Source organism: Megalobrama amblycephala, linkage group LG1 (genome assembly GCF_018812025.1).
Source record: "Megalobrama amblycephala isolate DHTTF-2021 linkage group LG1, ASM1881202v1, whole genome shotgun sequence".
Classification (NCBI taxonomy): Eukaryota; Metazoa; Chordata; class Actinopteri; order Cypriniformes; family Xenocyprididae; genus Megalobrama; species Megalobrama amblycephala.
This window is the reverse complement of record NC_063044.1, coordinates 23,260,658-23,278,920: the sequence shown is the minus strand read 5'-3', so window position 1 is coordinate 23,278,920 and position 18,263 is coordinate 23,260,658. Positions and strand designations below refer to the sequence as shown.

Here is an 18,263-nt window from a genome sequence, read left to right as displayed (position 1 = left end):
TGTGAAATTATATTTATTTTGTCCATCAAAAGTGTGCTTTCACTTTAATTACGCGTCAGCAGCGCAGCGTGTGTCTCAGTCAGCTCCCTAGTTCAGTTGTCAGGGCACTGATCAGGGTATCAGCCACATTCACTTTCATTATATACTGATTCACGACCTAGGGAGCTAGGGAGCTGATTGAGACACAGGGATAGACTCGGTGCCGAGACGATCGCGGCACTGCTGCTTACGCGACGCTCCTGCCTGACGCTTTACGAGCTGCTCCTGCTGCCTGTGTGAATGCATCCGTTGGTTGACATGCACGCTGAAAAAAATATGCGCTACTCACGCGCCGCTTACGCTTGCAGTGTGAAACAGGCCTAACTCTGTGCCACCGCATCACTATAGATGTGTTAAAAATAATGAGAATATATATACATATATATCCGAGTCCTGATCGGGAGGTAACGTCCGATTCCGATCGAGTCTGAAACCACATGATCGGGCCCGATTTCCGATCACGTGATCGGATCTGGACATCCCTAGTTTTTTCATTATCAGTATTTGTGTTTTTCATTGTCCTTTCCTTTAGTGTTTGTTTCAAGGTTTTCTAGAACTTTTGCTTTAGAGATTCAATCTGAGTTTGGTTAAAATTTAACCTAAATGAATGATGCTGTTGTTCTTTGACCCAAAGATGATCATAAACTCCACTCTTATATAACACTTACCATCAAGAGACTAATTTTTATTTCTCGTGTCTGTCAGGCTGACTTTCTTCACTCTTGACAAAAGCGATAAAGATTAAGTGATCAGTGAAGAATGAAGAGAAACACTTTCAAGAAGGACTTTGTTTCTGAACAAACAGCAGATCTTTGTGATTCTCATGGTGATTCATTTATGAAAGTAAAGTTTAGATTGCTGGAGCTCAAACAGTGAAAATGGATTCACTAAATGTATCTGCAGAAGAGCTTTCTTGTCCAGTGTGCTGTGAAATCTTCAAGGATCCTGTTATTTTATCATGCAGTCACAGTGTCTGTAAACAGTGTCTTCAACAGTTTTGGAGAACCAAGAAAACTCAGGAGTGTCCTGTCTGCAGGAGAAGATCCTCAAAAGATCGGCCTCCTGCTAATCTAGTGCTTAAAAAATTGTGTGATTCATTCACGAAGGAGAGGAAGGAGAGAAATGAGAGGCGTTCATCAAGATCTGAGGAGATCTGCAGTTTACACAGTGAGAAACTCAGACTCTTCTGTCTGGAGGACAAACAGCCTGTGTGTTTAGTGTGCAGAGATTCACAGAAACACGTCAGTCACACATTCAGACCCATCAGTGAAGTGGTTTCATCACATAAGGTAAGATAAATGTCTTTATATGTCAAAAAATAGTTATTAACACATATATCATCACATGGATGCAGTCAATATTTCTCTGTAATTTTATTTAATTTCATATAACATATTTTGTATTTCATTTGATGACATAAAACATATTTAGAATGAGACAGCAGAAATCAGTATGGGGCAAATACTTTTTCACAGCAAAGTTTATGACAAACTACACAAACACAGAACACACACACACGCACAAACAACAACTAATTAATACTACGAAAAAACTAGCTGTCTTCTTGCATGACCCACCTCTATGAAAGTTCACTAATGGCTTCCGCTGGGGTTCTTTAGAGTTCCAGAGCTCCAAAGTTCTGTTTAAGTGTTGATTTGCTTGAATAGTGTTGGCAGTAATTAGAACTGCTTTTGTCTAGTCTAAATCCTATTATGGACATAGTTCTACCAGAAAGACTCAGGCAGATAACAAGATAACGTGACGACAATATTTATTAACAATCAACAAGCAAAATATTGAAAGAAAGTTCTTTGGCGTAGGCCCCGTCCGTAGCTCAGATCGTAGAGGGTTGCAGACTCTGCATTTCCTGCCTGAAGATGAAGGCATGGGCATAGCCGACCCCCAAAAATGGTGGAGAATTATCCCACCGGATGGAGCCTAGCCCCAACCCCCAAGAACTGTAAGAGGAAATATATACCCACCAGTGGTGAATCTTGCAGTTCCTGAAACAGAGATAAAAATTAATTAAACACAAAGACTACAATGCTTATCAGTGCAAGAGAACCATGTGGCGACCAGGGTGGGCGAGAGCCATGAGGGAACGGCGCAAGGCCGGTGGCGCAAGAGTTATTGAGAATTTTGAACCACTGCATTGTAAATGGAAAGCAGATAATTTGGTTAAATAAATAGAAGGTATATAGTGTTTAAAGAAAAGAAAAGACTTAAAAGCACAAGTACTGAAATTCGATATGCTTGGGTTTAACACCCACTAATGGCTTGATAGAACTTAGGCAACAGGACTCCATCTAGCCATCAGACCTGCCAAAAGAACCCCCAAAAGAAAGTTAACCAGATAGCATGACGGATAAGTACAAGAATACTAAAAATAGACTGATAAAGACTAGGAAATTGCAGAAGGGAAATGCTTCACTTGATAATGCTCTACTATCTAACCTAAGCTAGCTATTGAAATTCTGCAAAAGCTAGCAAACCTTTGCAAAAGGATAACGATGCAAGCATTGTTGTTCAATGCCATGAAAACAGGCATTAAAAGCTGTATGATGTGTAGCGGCAGGCTGTTATTTATCTAACATTATTGAGTCATGACAAGCAAACTTTGCAATAAAGGAAAATTGGAGGAAGGATCAATAACGGCGTGGCGTATCCAAGATGGCCAGAGCTTTGCGACTAACTTTGATTTGACGGATGCTACTCTTGCAACTTAATGGAAAGGAAGCAAAATTACACAAAGTGAATTAATGTTATGAAGCTCAACACAATGTAAGAATATCATCAGTATGATATTATAATAAAATCTAGCTACAGTAAAACATAGAATGGCTTTACAACTTTAAATGCTCAAAAGCATTTTAGAATGATAGTATGACATTAGACCAAGTAAAACAGCCTTGCGTTGCATCACAATTTGATTTGTCAAATACTAACCTGTATGAGTGGTATTTCAGGCTTGCAAGCATTTCAGTAGAATGAATCTTCCTCATTCAGCTAACCCCTGGAACTCACATGGCACTGATATCAGTCTCTTGTTCGCAATCACGCCCACGATTTCACACAGAGATTGTGCCTTGGCACAGATTAATTAGGCTAAACATTTTATGTGAAGACTATGCAGTGTTATTTAACATTTAAATTATTTGTTTCCTGCGATGATCTGTGCGTGTTGCTTTAAGGTTTAAACTATGATTGGGGTTTCCCCGAGCCTTGCAACGATAGAGCTGATTATTGTATGCCATTCTTTGTTTTATACTTTTCTTAAACGAATGGTAGGCTATCTATGTCATGTAAAACATGCTAGAAGTTACAATGTGAACGAGCACGACGAGCGCTCACGTTGAACAACTCACTCTGACTTTAACAAAATGTGCGATTGCATAATACTGCTTGTGTAAAGAGAGCAAAAGAGTAGCCAACGATTTAACACTTAAACAACATCAAATCGACATCAAAGTGCAAAAAACGATGAAAATACTTATCACTGAGATGAAATGCTGATTTGTACTGACACCACGATAATGGTGAAGATTGCAGCTGTGTCTTTGATGATATACTGAACTAAATAGGAAAACAAATAGAATCCATGAAGCGAGGACCTGCATGCTTCTGAAATTGAATGGGATTTCTCTCTCATTGCTGTGACAGCTCGATGAATGTTTAATGTTGATAGGCTGACATAAATGACACTGTGGTATTTAACATATCCCGTCTAAAATGAAAATGTTTTCATTAAAGTAGTAGCCCACATCAAACTAACATTTTCTGTGATTATTTAGATAATCACAAAATAGCATGTACATACATCATGAGAGGAACATTGCGGTTCACTGGAGCTTAAGTTTTAGATAAAACTACATCAGAAATTTAATAGATAACTATAAAGTCAGACTGGATTTTAAACGAGCTATAGCCTGCGCCAGAAGTGAAGGTTGGCGTCAACATCTGCAGTCAGCAATTATTAATACTCCAAGTGTAAGATAATGATTGGTTAGATCTAAACTAATAGGTGACGTAACATTGAGTCTTTCTGGCAGAACTTACGCTAGAGCTATCATTTCTAAAAAATTGGGGAATTCATAATATTAATAATAATAATAATTTGTTACATTTATATAGTGCATTTCTGGGTACTCAAAACACTTTACATATGGAAGGGGGAATCTCCTCAACCACCAACAATGTGCAGCATCACCTGTGTGATGCGACGGCAGCCATATTGCGCCAGAACGCCCACCACACACCAGCTTATTGGTGGAGAGGAGACAGAGTGATGAAGCCAATCAGTGTATTGGGATGATTAGAAGGCCATGATGGACAGAGGCCAATGGGCAAATTTGGCCAGGATGATGGGGTTACACCCCTACTCTTTTCGAAGGACATCCTGGGATTTTTAACGACCACAGAGAGTCAGGACCTTGGTTTAAGGTCTTATCCGAAGGACAGTGTTTTTTGACAGTACAGTGTCTCCATCACTATATTGAGGTGTTAGGACCCACACAGACCACAGGGTGAGCACACCCTGCTGGCCTCACTCTTGCAGCAGCAACCTTTTTTTTTTCTAGGGGGCAAAAACATTTTCATGCAGGCACAGGAATTAAAACCTAACCTAAATCAATTCCTGAATAAACACACACACACATTATAAATATTTTTTCACAGCACTGTATGATCATATCACTGTAATCTGGTATTTTAAATATTTATATTTTGTTCAATTCTAGGAGGAGCTCAATACAGCAATGAAGTCTTTACAAGAGAAACTTCAACAAAAAGAAAAAATTAAAGGAGAGTTTGAGAAAACAGTTCAACACATCAAGGTGAGGAAACAGAAACAAAAGTCATTTTCATTACAGCTGTAGGATCACTTTATACAGTTATAATCTTATTTATTTAATAGAATGCATTCCTCGATTCCTACTGGATTCTCAGATATGAATGATGTGAAGTGTTGATGTGTGTTGATTGAGATGATTGAAGTGAAAGTTATTTGATTTCAGTCTCAAGCTGAGCACACAGTGTGTCAGATTAAACAGCAGTTTGAGAAGCTTCATCAGTTTCTCAGAGATGAAGAAGAAGCTACAATCACTGCACTGAGGGAGGAAGAGGAGCAGAAGAAGCAGATAATGAAGGAGAAGCTGGAGGAGATGAACAGACACATCTCAGCTCTTTCACACACAATCAAAGACATGGAGGAGATGATGAAAGCCAGTGACGTCTGCTTTCTGAAGGTCTGATTTCAGATCATTGGTTGATCATTGGTTCATTGATTGAGTTCTTGATGACAAATGGTGTGTTTGTTCTGCAGGAGTTTCCAGTCTCGATGGAAAGGTGAGTGATCTGCTCCTGTCTCTGGTCTCTCTGGTTCTGATCCAAAGCCACTGCAATTCTGACTCCTGAATGTTCTTCCAGAATCCAGAGCTCACAGCCGGATCCACAGATGGCTTCTGGAGCTTTGATTCATGTGCCACGTTACTTGGGCAACCTGCCGTTCAGAGTCTGGAAGAAGATGGAGGACATTGTCAAAAACAGTGAGTCTGAAGAAGATGTCTAAGTAGTTTACTATTTTAATACTAGTAGTACATTTTTAGTATATGAAAGTACACTTTAAAATATAGCAATAATAACTGACATAAGCCACGGAGCATACTATTAAACTCATTCAGAATCAAATGTAAACATCCAAATAAATACTATACTCACAAACCCGATTCCAAAAAAGTTGGGACACTGTACATATTGTGAATAAAAACAGAATGCAATGATGTGGAAGTTTCAAATGTCAATATTTTATTCAGAATACAACATAGATGACATATCAAATGTTTAAACTGAGAAAATGTATCATTTTAAGGGAAAAATAAGTTGATTTTAAATTTCATGGCATCTACACATCTCAAAAAAGTTGGGACAAGGCCATGTTTACCACTGTGTGGCATCCCCTCTTCTTTTTATAACAGTCTGCAAACGTCTGGGGACTGAGGAGACAAGTTGCTCAAGTTTAGGAATAGGAATGTTGTCCCATTCTTGTCTAATACAGGATTCTAGTTGCTCAGCTGTCTTAGGTCTTCTTTGTCGCATCTTCCTCTTTATGATGCGCCAAATGTTTTCTATGGGTGAAAGATCTGGACTGCAGGCTGGCCATTTCAGTACCCAGATCCTTCTTCTACGCAGCCATGATGTTGTAATTGATGCAGTATGTGGTCTGGCATTGTCATGTTGGAAAATGCAGGGTCTTCCCTGAAAGAGACGACGTCTGGATGGGAGCATATGTTGTTCTAGAACTTGGATATACCTTTCAGCATTGATGGTGCCTTTCCAGATGTGTAAGCTGCCCATGCCACACGCACTCATGCAACCCCATACCATCAGAGATGCAGGCTTCTGAACTGAGCGCTGATAAAAGCTTGGGTTGTCCTTGTCCTTTTTAGTCCGGTTGACATGGCGTCCCTGTTTTCCAAAAAGAACTTCAAATTTTGATTCGTCTGACCACAGAACAGTTTTCCACTTTGCCACAATCCATTTTAAATGAGCCTTGGCCCAGAGAAAAGGCCTGCACTTCTGGATCATGTTTAGATATGGCTTCTTTTTTGACCTATAGAGTTTTAGCCGGCAACGGCGAATGGCACGGTGGATTGTGTTCACCGACAATGTTTTCTGGAAGTATTCCTGAGCCCATGTTGTGATTTCCATTACAGTAGCATTCCTGTATGTGATGCAGTGCCGTCTAAGGGCCCAAAGATCACGGGCATCCAGTATGGTTTTCCGGCCTTGACCCTTACGCACAGAGATTGTTCCAGATTCTCTGAATCTTTGGATGATATTATGCACTGTAGATGATGATAGCTTCAATCTCTTTGCAATTTTTCTCTGATAAACTCCTTTCTGATATTGCTCCACTATTTTTCGCCGCAGCATTGGGGGAATTGGTGATCCTCTGCCCATCTTGACTTCTGAGAGACACTGCCACTCTGAGAGGCTCTTTTTATACCCAATCATGTTGCCAATTGACCTAATAAGTTGGTAATTGGTCCTCCAGCTGTTCCTTATATGTACATTTAACTTTTCCGGCCTCTTATTGCTACCTGTCCCAACTTTTTTGGAATGTGTAGCTCTCATGAAATCCAAAATGAGCCAATATTTGGCATGACATTTCAAAATGTCTCACTTTCAACATTTGATATGTTATCTATATTCTATTGTGAATAAAATAGGGCACCTTTAAGTGAACATACCATCATACTTATAGTTTACTTTTTATTTATTATTTTTGCACTTTAAGTATACTACTATGTTCCTATTTAGGTATTATATTTTATACTTGAAATACCTTTAAATGTACTTGAACTCTTTCCATTTTAAAAACATTTTATTCAAGCTTCATGAATCCTTTTTTATCAACTCTTAAATCTGGGTAACATTTTAAACAAAAAGCTGAGAAAATTGCATTTTTGTCAAAGACTATGTCCGGATGGGATTCAGAATGATGATTAAACACTGGTGAAGTATTTGAGTCCATAAACACCCCCAAAGCTTCATAGTCCTCATAGTCCACATAACGTTTGGCAGTTTTTATTTATGTGCTGTTTAATATGGAAGCTTATGTGTAGCAAATTCAATTTGAAATGTAATATGCAAAATGGCAATGCAATATGTAAAATGGCAATGGATTTCTGTATTTAAATTTACATTTTCCATACCATACATGCAATGTTTGGAGCAAAATGATAATTCAAATTCAGTAATATAATTTACATTTGCCATTTCCTATACTACATTTAACAAATAATTTAAACATATATTTTAATGCCTTATAAGTTGCATAATTAAAATGAAAATGTATTACAGAAATGATTATATATGTTTAACATGTTCAAGCAAAAATTGTAGCAAAATGATCATTTAAATGTTATTTTTCTTAATTGCATTTACACTCACAGTGCAATTGCATTTTCATTAAATGTCCCGTAATGAATGTAGCAAAATTCAATATGGATTTGAAAATGCATTTCGAGCCAATCATGTCCCCGCCCCGCCCTGTCAATCATTGCATTAAGGCGGGGCCAGGTGTTGGAAACATGGTGGCAGCAGAGCTATGAAGAGCGAGGCATAAACTGGCAGATGAAGCTGAGCAAGAACAGAGAAATGTCAATGTTCCTGCAGATTATGTGCTTCTGTCAGTCATAGAACCAGTCAATGACACCATGGTTAACACCGTCAAGACACAAAACATTGGAAAATATTAGATATGGACTATAAATGCCATTTGTGCAATACACTACATTGATAAAAAAATCATCCAATAAATATTCTCTTTATGTTTTAGAATATATATATATATAAATATAGTATAGTATTCATTTCCACTAGCCAAATAGTATTTTAATTGTTTTAAACAATTCAAATCAAATGTATGCAGTTTTACTGATAAGGTGAACATATCTTTTAGGATGTTTATAGGCTATTTTTAGTGAAAACAGATCGGTCTACTTATTTATTTCAGTGTAAATACAATTGTGTGTTTTTTTAAATACAAAAGTGATTGAAAGTAGCACATCTACTATCTAAATTCATGTCATTTTTGTTTAACTTCTCCGTAATAACTGCGTAATGTTATTTCAGTACTTATCGCCAATAGTAACAGTGTAATATTAAAGTAAATGTGTATATCAAAATGAAAACGTGAGTTTCCATGCGAGTTTAAATCATTCTTTTATTTATTTAAACTGCTATTGTGAACATGCACTGCCCTAGTGAAAAAAAAGTATACTTTATTGTATTTTAAATATATTTCCTTTTTCTATAGTACACTGCAAATATACTAACAAAAAATGTACTATCTTTAAATATATAAAAAGTATATTAGTATCATATTTTCACAATACAACTTTTAACACACTTTAAAATAATTGTACTTTAGTATATTTTCTAAAAAATATATTTTAGAAAAATATACTTGAAGTGTAAGTTCAGTTTATTTTTTAAAAGTGTATTTATTTGCACTTTATAAAAATATATTTGAGGTATATTTTAACTGTGCGCTGAAAATGATCATTGTAACAATGCACTGAAAGTATATTTAAAAAATACATTATTTAATATCCTGAAGTTGTATTGTATTTAAAGTTAAATTTGAGTATATTTTTTAAGTTTACTTCTTCATCCTTGGAATTCATTATATTACTTGTGCTATTTATTTCAGTATGAATGCATTACAAGCCCATTTAGTATATGCAGTGTAGCCTATACAATTTCCAAATATGTGTAAAAGTTTATTAAGTTTACACTGGCAGAATCATTTTACAATCGTACACACAAATCTATATTAAACAACACACCAGCAGCACAAGTAATGCGAAAAAATATGTCGAGTGGTTAAACTTATAGGAATTCAAATGTCTCTTCAACTTGGTCTGTGACCAATCAGATTTTGTTGCTCACTGCCTTCAGCCAATCAGAGCTGCTGACGTCACGGTCGTCGTCTGAATCCCCTCGCTCAGTCACTCAGGTGAAGTATGATGTCGCAATGTATAATTTATTTAATAAAACACTGAAAGCGCAATACATCGCTCAATCTTGGGGATTCTGACCAGTTCAATCAAGTGACATCGCAGCCTGACCGTGATGGCGACGACAACCGGCTAATCTAATGGCCTACGCGATCCTGAAAGAACCGGAGAAAAGTGCTGCTATTGGGAGGTGAGTTGTAGTCTACCAGTTAACAAACTTTATTTTATTTTCTTTAACAAACGGAGAGCGATATTTCGGCTTGATATCTCCTTTTTGAGTTTATGGCACGTTTGTATGAAGAACCAAAACATTCATATGATTGGTCAAATCGGCCCGTATTCTGTACGATATTAATTCATAAAGTGTTGAATGCTTGACTATGTACTGAAAATATTGACATGCCATTCTGATACAGTTCCTGCTGCTAATCCTCATTTACTGTAGCTTTCCTGTAGCTCAGTGGTTAGAGCATGGCACTAGCAATGCCAAGGTCATGGGTTTGATCCCAGGGATTGCACATACTCAGATACAAATGTATAGTATAATGCAATGAAAGTCGCTTTGGGTAAAAGTGTCTGCCAAATGCATAAATGTAAATGTACTGTTCAAAAATAGTATTGGTTCAATGTAGGATTTAGACAGACTATTGTAAACGTGAATAAAGAGTTGAACAGGTCTTATATCTTTGGTATATTCTGTCAACAGATGCTGTTCTTCACGAGTCTCTGCGGTCATCATTGTGCCATCAGACACAATGAGAAGCTCATCAGAAAATGGAATATAATGTGTAATTTGTATTTGTGTGTATAGAGGGTCACCATGATCGAATATTTTTTTTTTCTTTAATGAAAAACATGGTAAGTTTTGCTGAATCTTATGTTAAGTTTAAATAAAAACCATTGGATTTGTTAATGGAATATGTCTCTTCATTAGTGATGTTCTTATATTTTATTTAATTTAGTGGCCTTGAAAACAAATGCATTCAACTTTGGTAAAATGTGTTCAACTGTATTTAAATAGTAGCACAATTATAATACTGTATTGTGTGAGATTATGTAATTCAAAGTACAGTAGTCAACAGTTGAAGTGGATCAAAAAAGTTCAGCAAAGTTGTCCTAAGAAGAGGGTTTTAGGATAACTTTGATTAAAGGTTTTGATCCGCTTCAAATGTTGACTATATTATACAAAGTATAAGTAATAACAAAGTGTACTGTTATTGACTGCAAAGTGTGTAATGTTTAATATTTGGAATAAGCCAAAGGTACTGAGCATACAGTATATACTATTACCTGTAAAATAATATATTCAGTGCATATTGCTTGTGTTTTCTGAAGACACTCGTAATTATTTTGTAATGTACTTAAATCACAAATAAAGTGTCCTTATAACACATATAAAGTGTACTTATAACACAAAGTGTACCCATAACAGAAATAAAGTATACCTATAACACAAATAAAAGTATACTTATAACAGAAATAAAGTATACTTATAATACAACGCATATTATAACAAAAAAATATACTTTTAACACATAAAGTATACTTATAACACAAATTAAGTAGACTTTAATTTCACTAATCAAGCATGTAATTAGTCCCTACACAGACATATACTTAAAGTGTACTAAGTATACTTGAAGTTGTTCCAATTTAGTACACATAAGTATACTAAATATACTTAAAGTTGTATTTTAATACTACTTAATTTCAACTTAAATATACTTAGTACAAAATTAGTTGTTTCAAAATAGCACACTTTAAGTTAACTAATCGTTAACACACTTGAAATATACTAATAATTAGTCTTGCTGCAAGTATACTTAGCATACTTTTTTTTCCACTAGGGTGTATTTATGATTATGACTCATAATGAGGATTTAAAGTGGTTTTCCTTAATCTGCTGTCAGTCCCTCAGCTCACCATTGGTGTCGCCAAACTGCTCTGTCTCCAAAATGTTTGTACACATGGGTCAGAGTTTGCGTGGATGTGCGCAAATTTTCCCGTTAAGTTTGTTTTTATAAATTACAACTTATGCGCTGGAAGTGGCATACGCACTTTCAGGGCCCGTTTTGTGCGTACGCAAAGTTTTATAAATGAGGCCCCAGAGCCTGCTCAGGACCCACCACTGTGGGTAGGACCCCATTGAATTGGGGTAGGCGTAATCTGAAGTGAATTGCATACCTCTTTTCTACTGTGTGCAGGACCCACTGAGATATATTTGACAGACCTTTCCACTCTGTCATAAAATCTACTAAGGGTACCAGCCTCTCGAGGCTGGCCTCTTGTGAAATATGGGCAGCGTGGAACCCTGGCAGGCTTGGCTGCACTAGAGGGCGCGTGCCACCCTCGGGTGACATGCGGGGAACCACTACTCCCCGGCTTTGCCCCCTGAGCGCCCCACCGTTGAGAGAGGTGAACACCGTCTGACTCCGGAGGGGACCATCCTCGTGACATTTCTGGCATCAGGATTTCTTTGACGGGTAGCAACGCTCTGCTTCTGGTGTTGCCTGTGTGTCTGCGAGGAGCTCATACTCAGCACATGTGCACATGTCACATGACTCCATATTTTCTCCAATGAAAAGTGCTTTTTTCACTTGTTTGTATCCATTTAATCACCCACAAAAAATGAGTCACCTTCACTGGCAAGTAAAGAAGTATTTTTAAGAACTATACATTATATTTCATCAAATGTTTTTGAGAAAATAACAAAAAACTGTATCTTGCCTCAAGGCAACATTGTACCATAATGGAATCGCATAAGGCCATACAGGCATAATAGGTTTGAATGCAAATGTATTATATTTGTAAGGAAAAGATGTAGAACTATCTAAATATATTTGCATTTTCACATGAGTTTGTAATGCACTTATATTATGATCTGCACATTTTCTATAGCACTTCAAAAAGGTATAAAACACAGGTAACACTGGCAGTTGATGAAGGTGAGGATGAGGAGTTAATGAGGGGTCATACTGTGATAAGGAAGATGAAATCATAGTGAAAATCCATCAGGGAGAGAGTGAGGGTGAGAGAGAAGATGGATATGAGGATGAAGATGGATATAATAACTTGATATAATAACATAAAGATATGATGGTTTGGTAATACCTGTGTTCCACTATGGTATAATGTTGCCTGAGGGCAACAGCTGGATATAAAATGTTACTTTTTATTAAATATAAAACTTTTAATACATTAAAAACTAGATAAATTTGTTTGTTCAAGTGTCTAGTTAAAGAAATTGATGTTTTCAATAAATATATTTCATTTTTCTACATGAAAATGCCAAATGTTATTGTGGTACAATGTTGCCTCGAGGCAACAAACTTATAAAAATTAAATAAATTTTAAAAATTATGAAAATGTTTATTGATATTGTTAAAGTGTCCAATTTTAAGCAGGAAAAACAACACAAATATTTTTTTCCTCATTGATATCATATTGCGCACCATTAAAAGGAGTCTTTAAGTTTGGGGCTGACAAAACAAGAGCATTCACTAAAAATGCCTTTGCATTGTCAAATGCCTGCTGGCAACTGTTTGTCCACACAAAATCAGACTTAAGGACTCACTACACTTCCAAACTTTGGACAAAAGGCACAATAATAGCCAGTCATTCCCAAAAATATCCTCAGATCTTTGAGAATGAGGAACAAGGAAATGGTCTATAGCCTCAGCTTTAGCCCTAATTGTTCAAATCTGCCCCTGCCCCACCATTTTGCCAAGATATGTAATAGTAGCCTTGGTGAATTCACACTTGGCCAGATTAAAGGTCTGGTTAGCGGCTAACAAATGATCCAAAAGGGCCTTACGTTGAGCTACATGACTACTCCAATCAGAACTGTACACCACAATATCATCTAGATATACTTCACAATTATCCAAATGTGTTATCTCTTGATTAACCAGTCTCTAAAAGGTAAAAAAAAAAAAGCATTGATCATGCCAAAAGCCATAACCTTCTATTCCCATAACCCATCTGCGGTCACAAATGCAGAAATCTCTTTGGCTCTGTTAGAAAGAGGAACCTGGTAAATAACCTTTCGAAAGATCTAACTTGTTAGCAGGTCCCACTTTCTGGCTTTAACAATCATACTAGTTCTGTTGAAGAAGAAAATGTATCTAAAGAGCTTAAATAATTATTAATTTTATAAGCTTCTCTAAGAGCTGTGGCTGGATTCAAAAGAATAAAATTCTTCATTTTAATTATTTTATTCTAACTTGACAAAAAATGTAAGAACATTTTGTATTTCCAAAGTTACTATTTTAGATTTTTCTTATTTATTTGTTAAAAGATTGTTCTTAAGACAGAATTTGTGAAGAATTTAAAATCTTGAAAAGAATGTTAACAATCCTATTGTTTTCTTATAAAATAAAGACTTACCTCATGAGTAGTACAGTCAGACAACTTCAAAGCCTGTCACTATATTCTATTAAAATAATATTTCTTAAGTAAATATTTGAGAACCATTTCAAGAATTGCATTTGTAAAAGTCTTGGAATTTATTGAAATAACTTTTTTCTAAGAAGATTTCCATGAATCCTGCCAATGTGAAAGGGTTTCTAGAAGAAGTGCTGCTTTATGTATTTTGATTGTTCTAGTGATGAAACACAATGATGAAGGTCTATTCAAGCTTTAAGATGTGTTTACCAGAAGAACCTGCTTCAGTTACTCATACCACAGATATTTTAATAGTGTAACGAGGCGGGACTCAGGCAGAGATCCATTTGCAAGCTTTATTAAATAAGAGCTTGGTCGTACAGGCAGGGTCAGACAGGAGCAAACAGGAACAGCAAGGGCTAGGCAGAATCGTGGTCAGGATACAGGCAGTAGATCAGGGCAGGCAGAAACGTTCACAGTCCAGATAACAATAAGCAGTCCAAAGGCAAGCAGCAGGGAATCATAAACGGGTAACCAGACAGGATCGATAACAGGCAGACAATAAACACAGGGAAACACTCAGAACTGAACACAGGGTGAATCAAGACTTTGCCATGAGGAGGTGTGTGAGTCTTAAATAGTCCAGAGAATGTGCTAAGCTGTGTGTGGCAACAGGTGATTGGTGTGGAGTGTGCATGTGACTGGCAGGGAGGATTATGGGAAATGTAGTCCGGGAACTGACAGGAACTGACGGTGATCGTGACAAATAGCCTATATCTTACAATATTAAAATGACAGATTATTAATTACTAAGTTGAACACAACAAACAGTGACAGTAACTTTTTTTAAAAAACAAACACAGTTAAAGCGGGAGACAAATTTTGAGAATCCTAAAAGATTTTGATCGCTAGTTTGCATTCAGATTTTAAATTGAAGATTTGGCGCACAGTCCTGTGTGACTTCTCTTATGACGAACGTCAAATTATCTTCGTTTTTCAAGACATGAGGATCATGTTCGTACAGTCTGACAAGCAACAATCATAAAGGACTATTATAAATAGCACAGCCTTGACCCAGTTTAATGAATGTGATCAGATGATGCTGAAGATATTTAGACTTTCATACAATGAATTTTTACAGTTTCAGTTTTTCATCTCAACAGGTCTGATTGATTTGATTCTTATTTAAACTTTTCCATTAACACTGTAACTAACAACGCTGACTATGATCAGAGGAGAATATTTGATGTGTTTGATCAACAGGACGAGTGTCATAATTCATAATAATCTGTGTTGGGTTCACTCTTGATCACTATATGAACATCAGAATAAAAACATCTGTTGATTGTGTCTCATCAGCTCCTGTGATTCTGGATCCAAACACGGCTCATCCACGTCTCGTTGTGTCTGATGATCTGACCAGTGTGAGAATCAGTGAGAACAAACAGTCTGTTCCTGATAATCCAGAGAGATTCGACTGGTATCTCTGTGTTCTGGGTTCAGAGGGTTTTAACTCCGGAACACACTGCTGGGATGTGGAGGTTAAAGAGAGTCAATACTGGGAACTTGGAGTAACTACAGCATCAAACCCGAGGAAGGGAAATGATTTCTTCAACACAGATGTCTGGTGTGTGCAGTACAAATGGTCTGAACGATCTCGTTTTCGTGTTAAACAGAAGCTTGATCGTGTGAGAGTGTGTCTGGACTATGATAAAGGAATGGTGTCATTCTCTGATCCTGTAACTAACACACATGTACACACAATCACAGCCACCTTCACTCACACTGTCTTTCCATTCTTTCGTTGTTTGTTTTCTTCTTTGAAGATCTTACCGGTCAATAGTCAGTAAAGCTAACTCCTGTAGTTCTTCCTGATTTCATCATGTTTCCAATATTTAATCCATATCACATGAGTAAGAGTGCTGTTGATCTGAACATCAGTACGGTGGCTGTGATGATCACATGACTGATATCCAGCATTACAGCAACACTCACACTCTCATATTGCTTTAATACAACAGATCAATAAACAACAAGTTTTCAATTATAAAACACCTTAGAGACGATTTAGGATTCATGTTTTCAGGCTTCAGAAAAAAACAAACAAACAATGATAATAGTGTGATTTCAGTACCGTTTTCAGAATTAAAGGTTAAATGTTCTGGCTTGATAATTAGGTTTGAAGTCATGGAAAAGTTGTGGAAATTAATTTATCTAAAAGAGTGTAATCAGTGGATTTGTTTTACTTTTGTTTGAAATTGTGGTAATTGTGCAGTTGACTCAAGTTGAATATTTAAAAAAAAAAAAAATTTTAATTGCTCACCATCCTAATGTTTCTCAAGTGAAGGATTTGTTTACATTTAGTGAAAAAGGTGTCATTCATGTAAAATACTATTTTTATGTAAATCCACTTTGACAGTTTACAGTTGCATGAACAAGTATGAAGTATTGCAGAATCTGTGAAAATGTGAATAATTTTAACAAAATAAGAGAGATCATAGAAAATGCATGTTATTCTTTTTATTTCTGAGTAAGACATTTTATATAGAAGATGTTTACATATAGTCCACAAGACAAAAAAAAATTATGAAAAATTATTCTGTTATTGTTGATGTTTTAGATGAGCATGCTCCAATTCCTTATAATGCTCCCCCTGGTATAATGCTGAGCTTCATGCTATGAAGGCAAAAGGCAGACAGCTTGAACACCTTTTTAGAAAAACTCGCTTGACTGTCCATTTTCAAATAATTTCAGAACATATTAGGCATTATAAAACTGCCTTGAATGCAACACGCTCTTCCTATTTTTCTGACATCATCAATAAAGCTAACAATAGGCCAAAAACACTGTTTAGCATGGTTAACAAATTAGTCCAGCCTCCTAGCTATAGTCCCAGTAAATATGAATGTTATGATTTGTGTGGCTCTTTCTTGCGCCACTTTCAAATAAAATTGGATGCTCTATGTGGGTCTCTTGGCATTGAACCAGTCACTTCTACTTGTGAGCAAGCTCATTCTATTCAACTGTTTAATAATTTTGCCTCAACAAATCCAACCTTAATTGCTGAAATAATACAGAACTCTAATTCCTCCTCATGCCAATTAGATCCTGCACCCACATTCCTTCTGAAACACTGTACTTCTGTCATTTCTGCTCCTATCTCACACTTAGTAAATATGTCCTTTATCTCTGCCACTGTTCCAACTTCACTGAAAACTGCTGCTGTTACTCCTCTTCTTAAAAAACTAAACCTGGACCCAGCAGATTTCAAATCTCCAATTTACCATTTGTTTTGAAAATTATGGAAAAAGTTGTTCCCAATCAGCTACAGTCTGTTCTATCTCTCAGCAATCAGTTCGATGCATTTCAATCTGGTTTCTAATTTAAAATAGATGTTTTCTATGTGAATATTTTGTAAAATGCACAATATATGTGGTCAAAGCTGAATTTTCAGCATCATTACTCCCGTCTATGATCACATGATGTCACATGATCCTTCAGAAATCAATCTAATATACTGATTTGCTACTCAAGAAACATTTCTGACTATATTAAAAGTGTTGAAAACAGTTGTGCTGCTTCATATTTTTGTGGAAACCATGATACAATTCTAACATTTGTGGTAAAATTAAAAAAAGAGAAATTAATACTTTTATTAATCAAGGATGCATTCAATTTGTCAAAAGTGACAGTGAAGACATTTATAATATTACAAAATATTTATATTAAATAAATGTTCATAAATTAATGTAACAAATGCAAATAAATGCTGTTCATCGAACTTTCCATTAATCAAAGAATCCAGAAAAATGTATCATGTTTTCCACAACAATTTTAAGCAACTGTTTTCAACACGGATAATAATCAGAAATGTTTCTTGAGCAGCAAATCAGCATGATTTCTGAAGGATCATGTGATTTTAGTCTAGAGTGAAGACTAGAGTAATATATTCACATATCAAAACAGCTATTTTAACTTGTAATAATATTTCGCAATGTTACTGTTTTAACTTTATATTTGATTAAATAAATGTAGCCTTGGTGAGCATAAGAGACTTCTTTCAAAAACATTAAAAAGGTTGTCAATTAGATACATATTTCATATACTTTGTTTATAAATACCTTGAGATGGCTTGGAAAACACACATAATACATTGTTACAATCGTGTATGTTATTGTCTTCATGTTTCATCAGTCAATACGTTTCTGCATTTCATTCAGCTGCTGCTAGCAATAGGGTCTAGCTGCAGCCTGAGGGGGCGAGTGGAGCTCCACTCTCGCACAGGAAATACGTCACCTTTACTAGTTTAATTACTGTATT

The 18,263-nt window shown here is 36.1% G+C and overlaps 1 protein-coding gene across 1 annotated transcript; it reads left to right on the top strand.

The window, feature by feature from the left end:
- Positions 1–783: 783 nt before the first annotated feature.
- Positions 784–17,402, top strand: LOC125244471 (nuclear factor 7, ovary-like). The gene is made up of 6 exons (XM_048154553.1): positions 784–1,328; positions 4,776–4,871; positions 5,052–5,282; positions 5,360–5,382; positions 5,464–5,582; positions 15,303–17,402. Exons 1-6 carry the CDS (start codon positions 918–920, stop codon positions 15,791–15,793), a joined length of 1,371 nt encoding a protein of 456 aa, XP_048010510.1. The 5' UTR covers positions 784–917; the 3' UTR covers positions 15,794–17,402.
- Positions 17,403–18,263: the final 861 nt, after the last annotated feature.

Excerpts from the sequence above, each read along its gene's own strand:
- LOC125244471 (XM_048154553.1), top strand. The coding sequence starts at position 918 with ATGGATTCACTAAATGTATCTGCAGAAGAGCTTTCTTGTCCAGTGTGC. Across the intron at positions 5,283-5,359 it reads GTGACGTCTGCTTTCTGAAG|GAGTTTCCAGTCTCGATGGA; the intron begins GTCTGATTTCAG and ends TTTGTTCTGCAG. Across the intron at positions 5,583-15,302 it reads GGAGGACATTGTCAAAAACA|CTCCTGTGATTCTGGATCCA; the intron begins GTGAGTCTGAAG and ends GTGTCTCATCAG.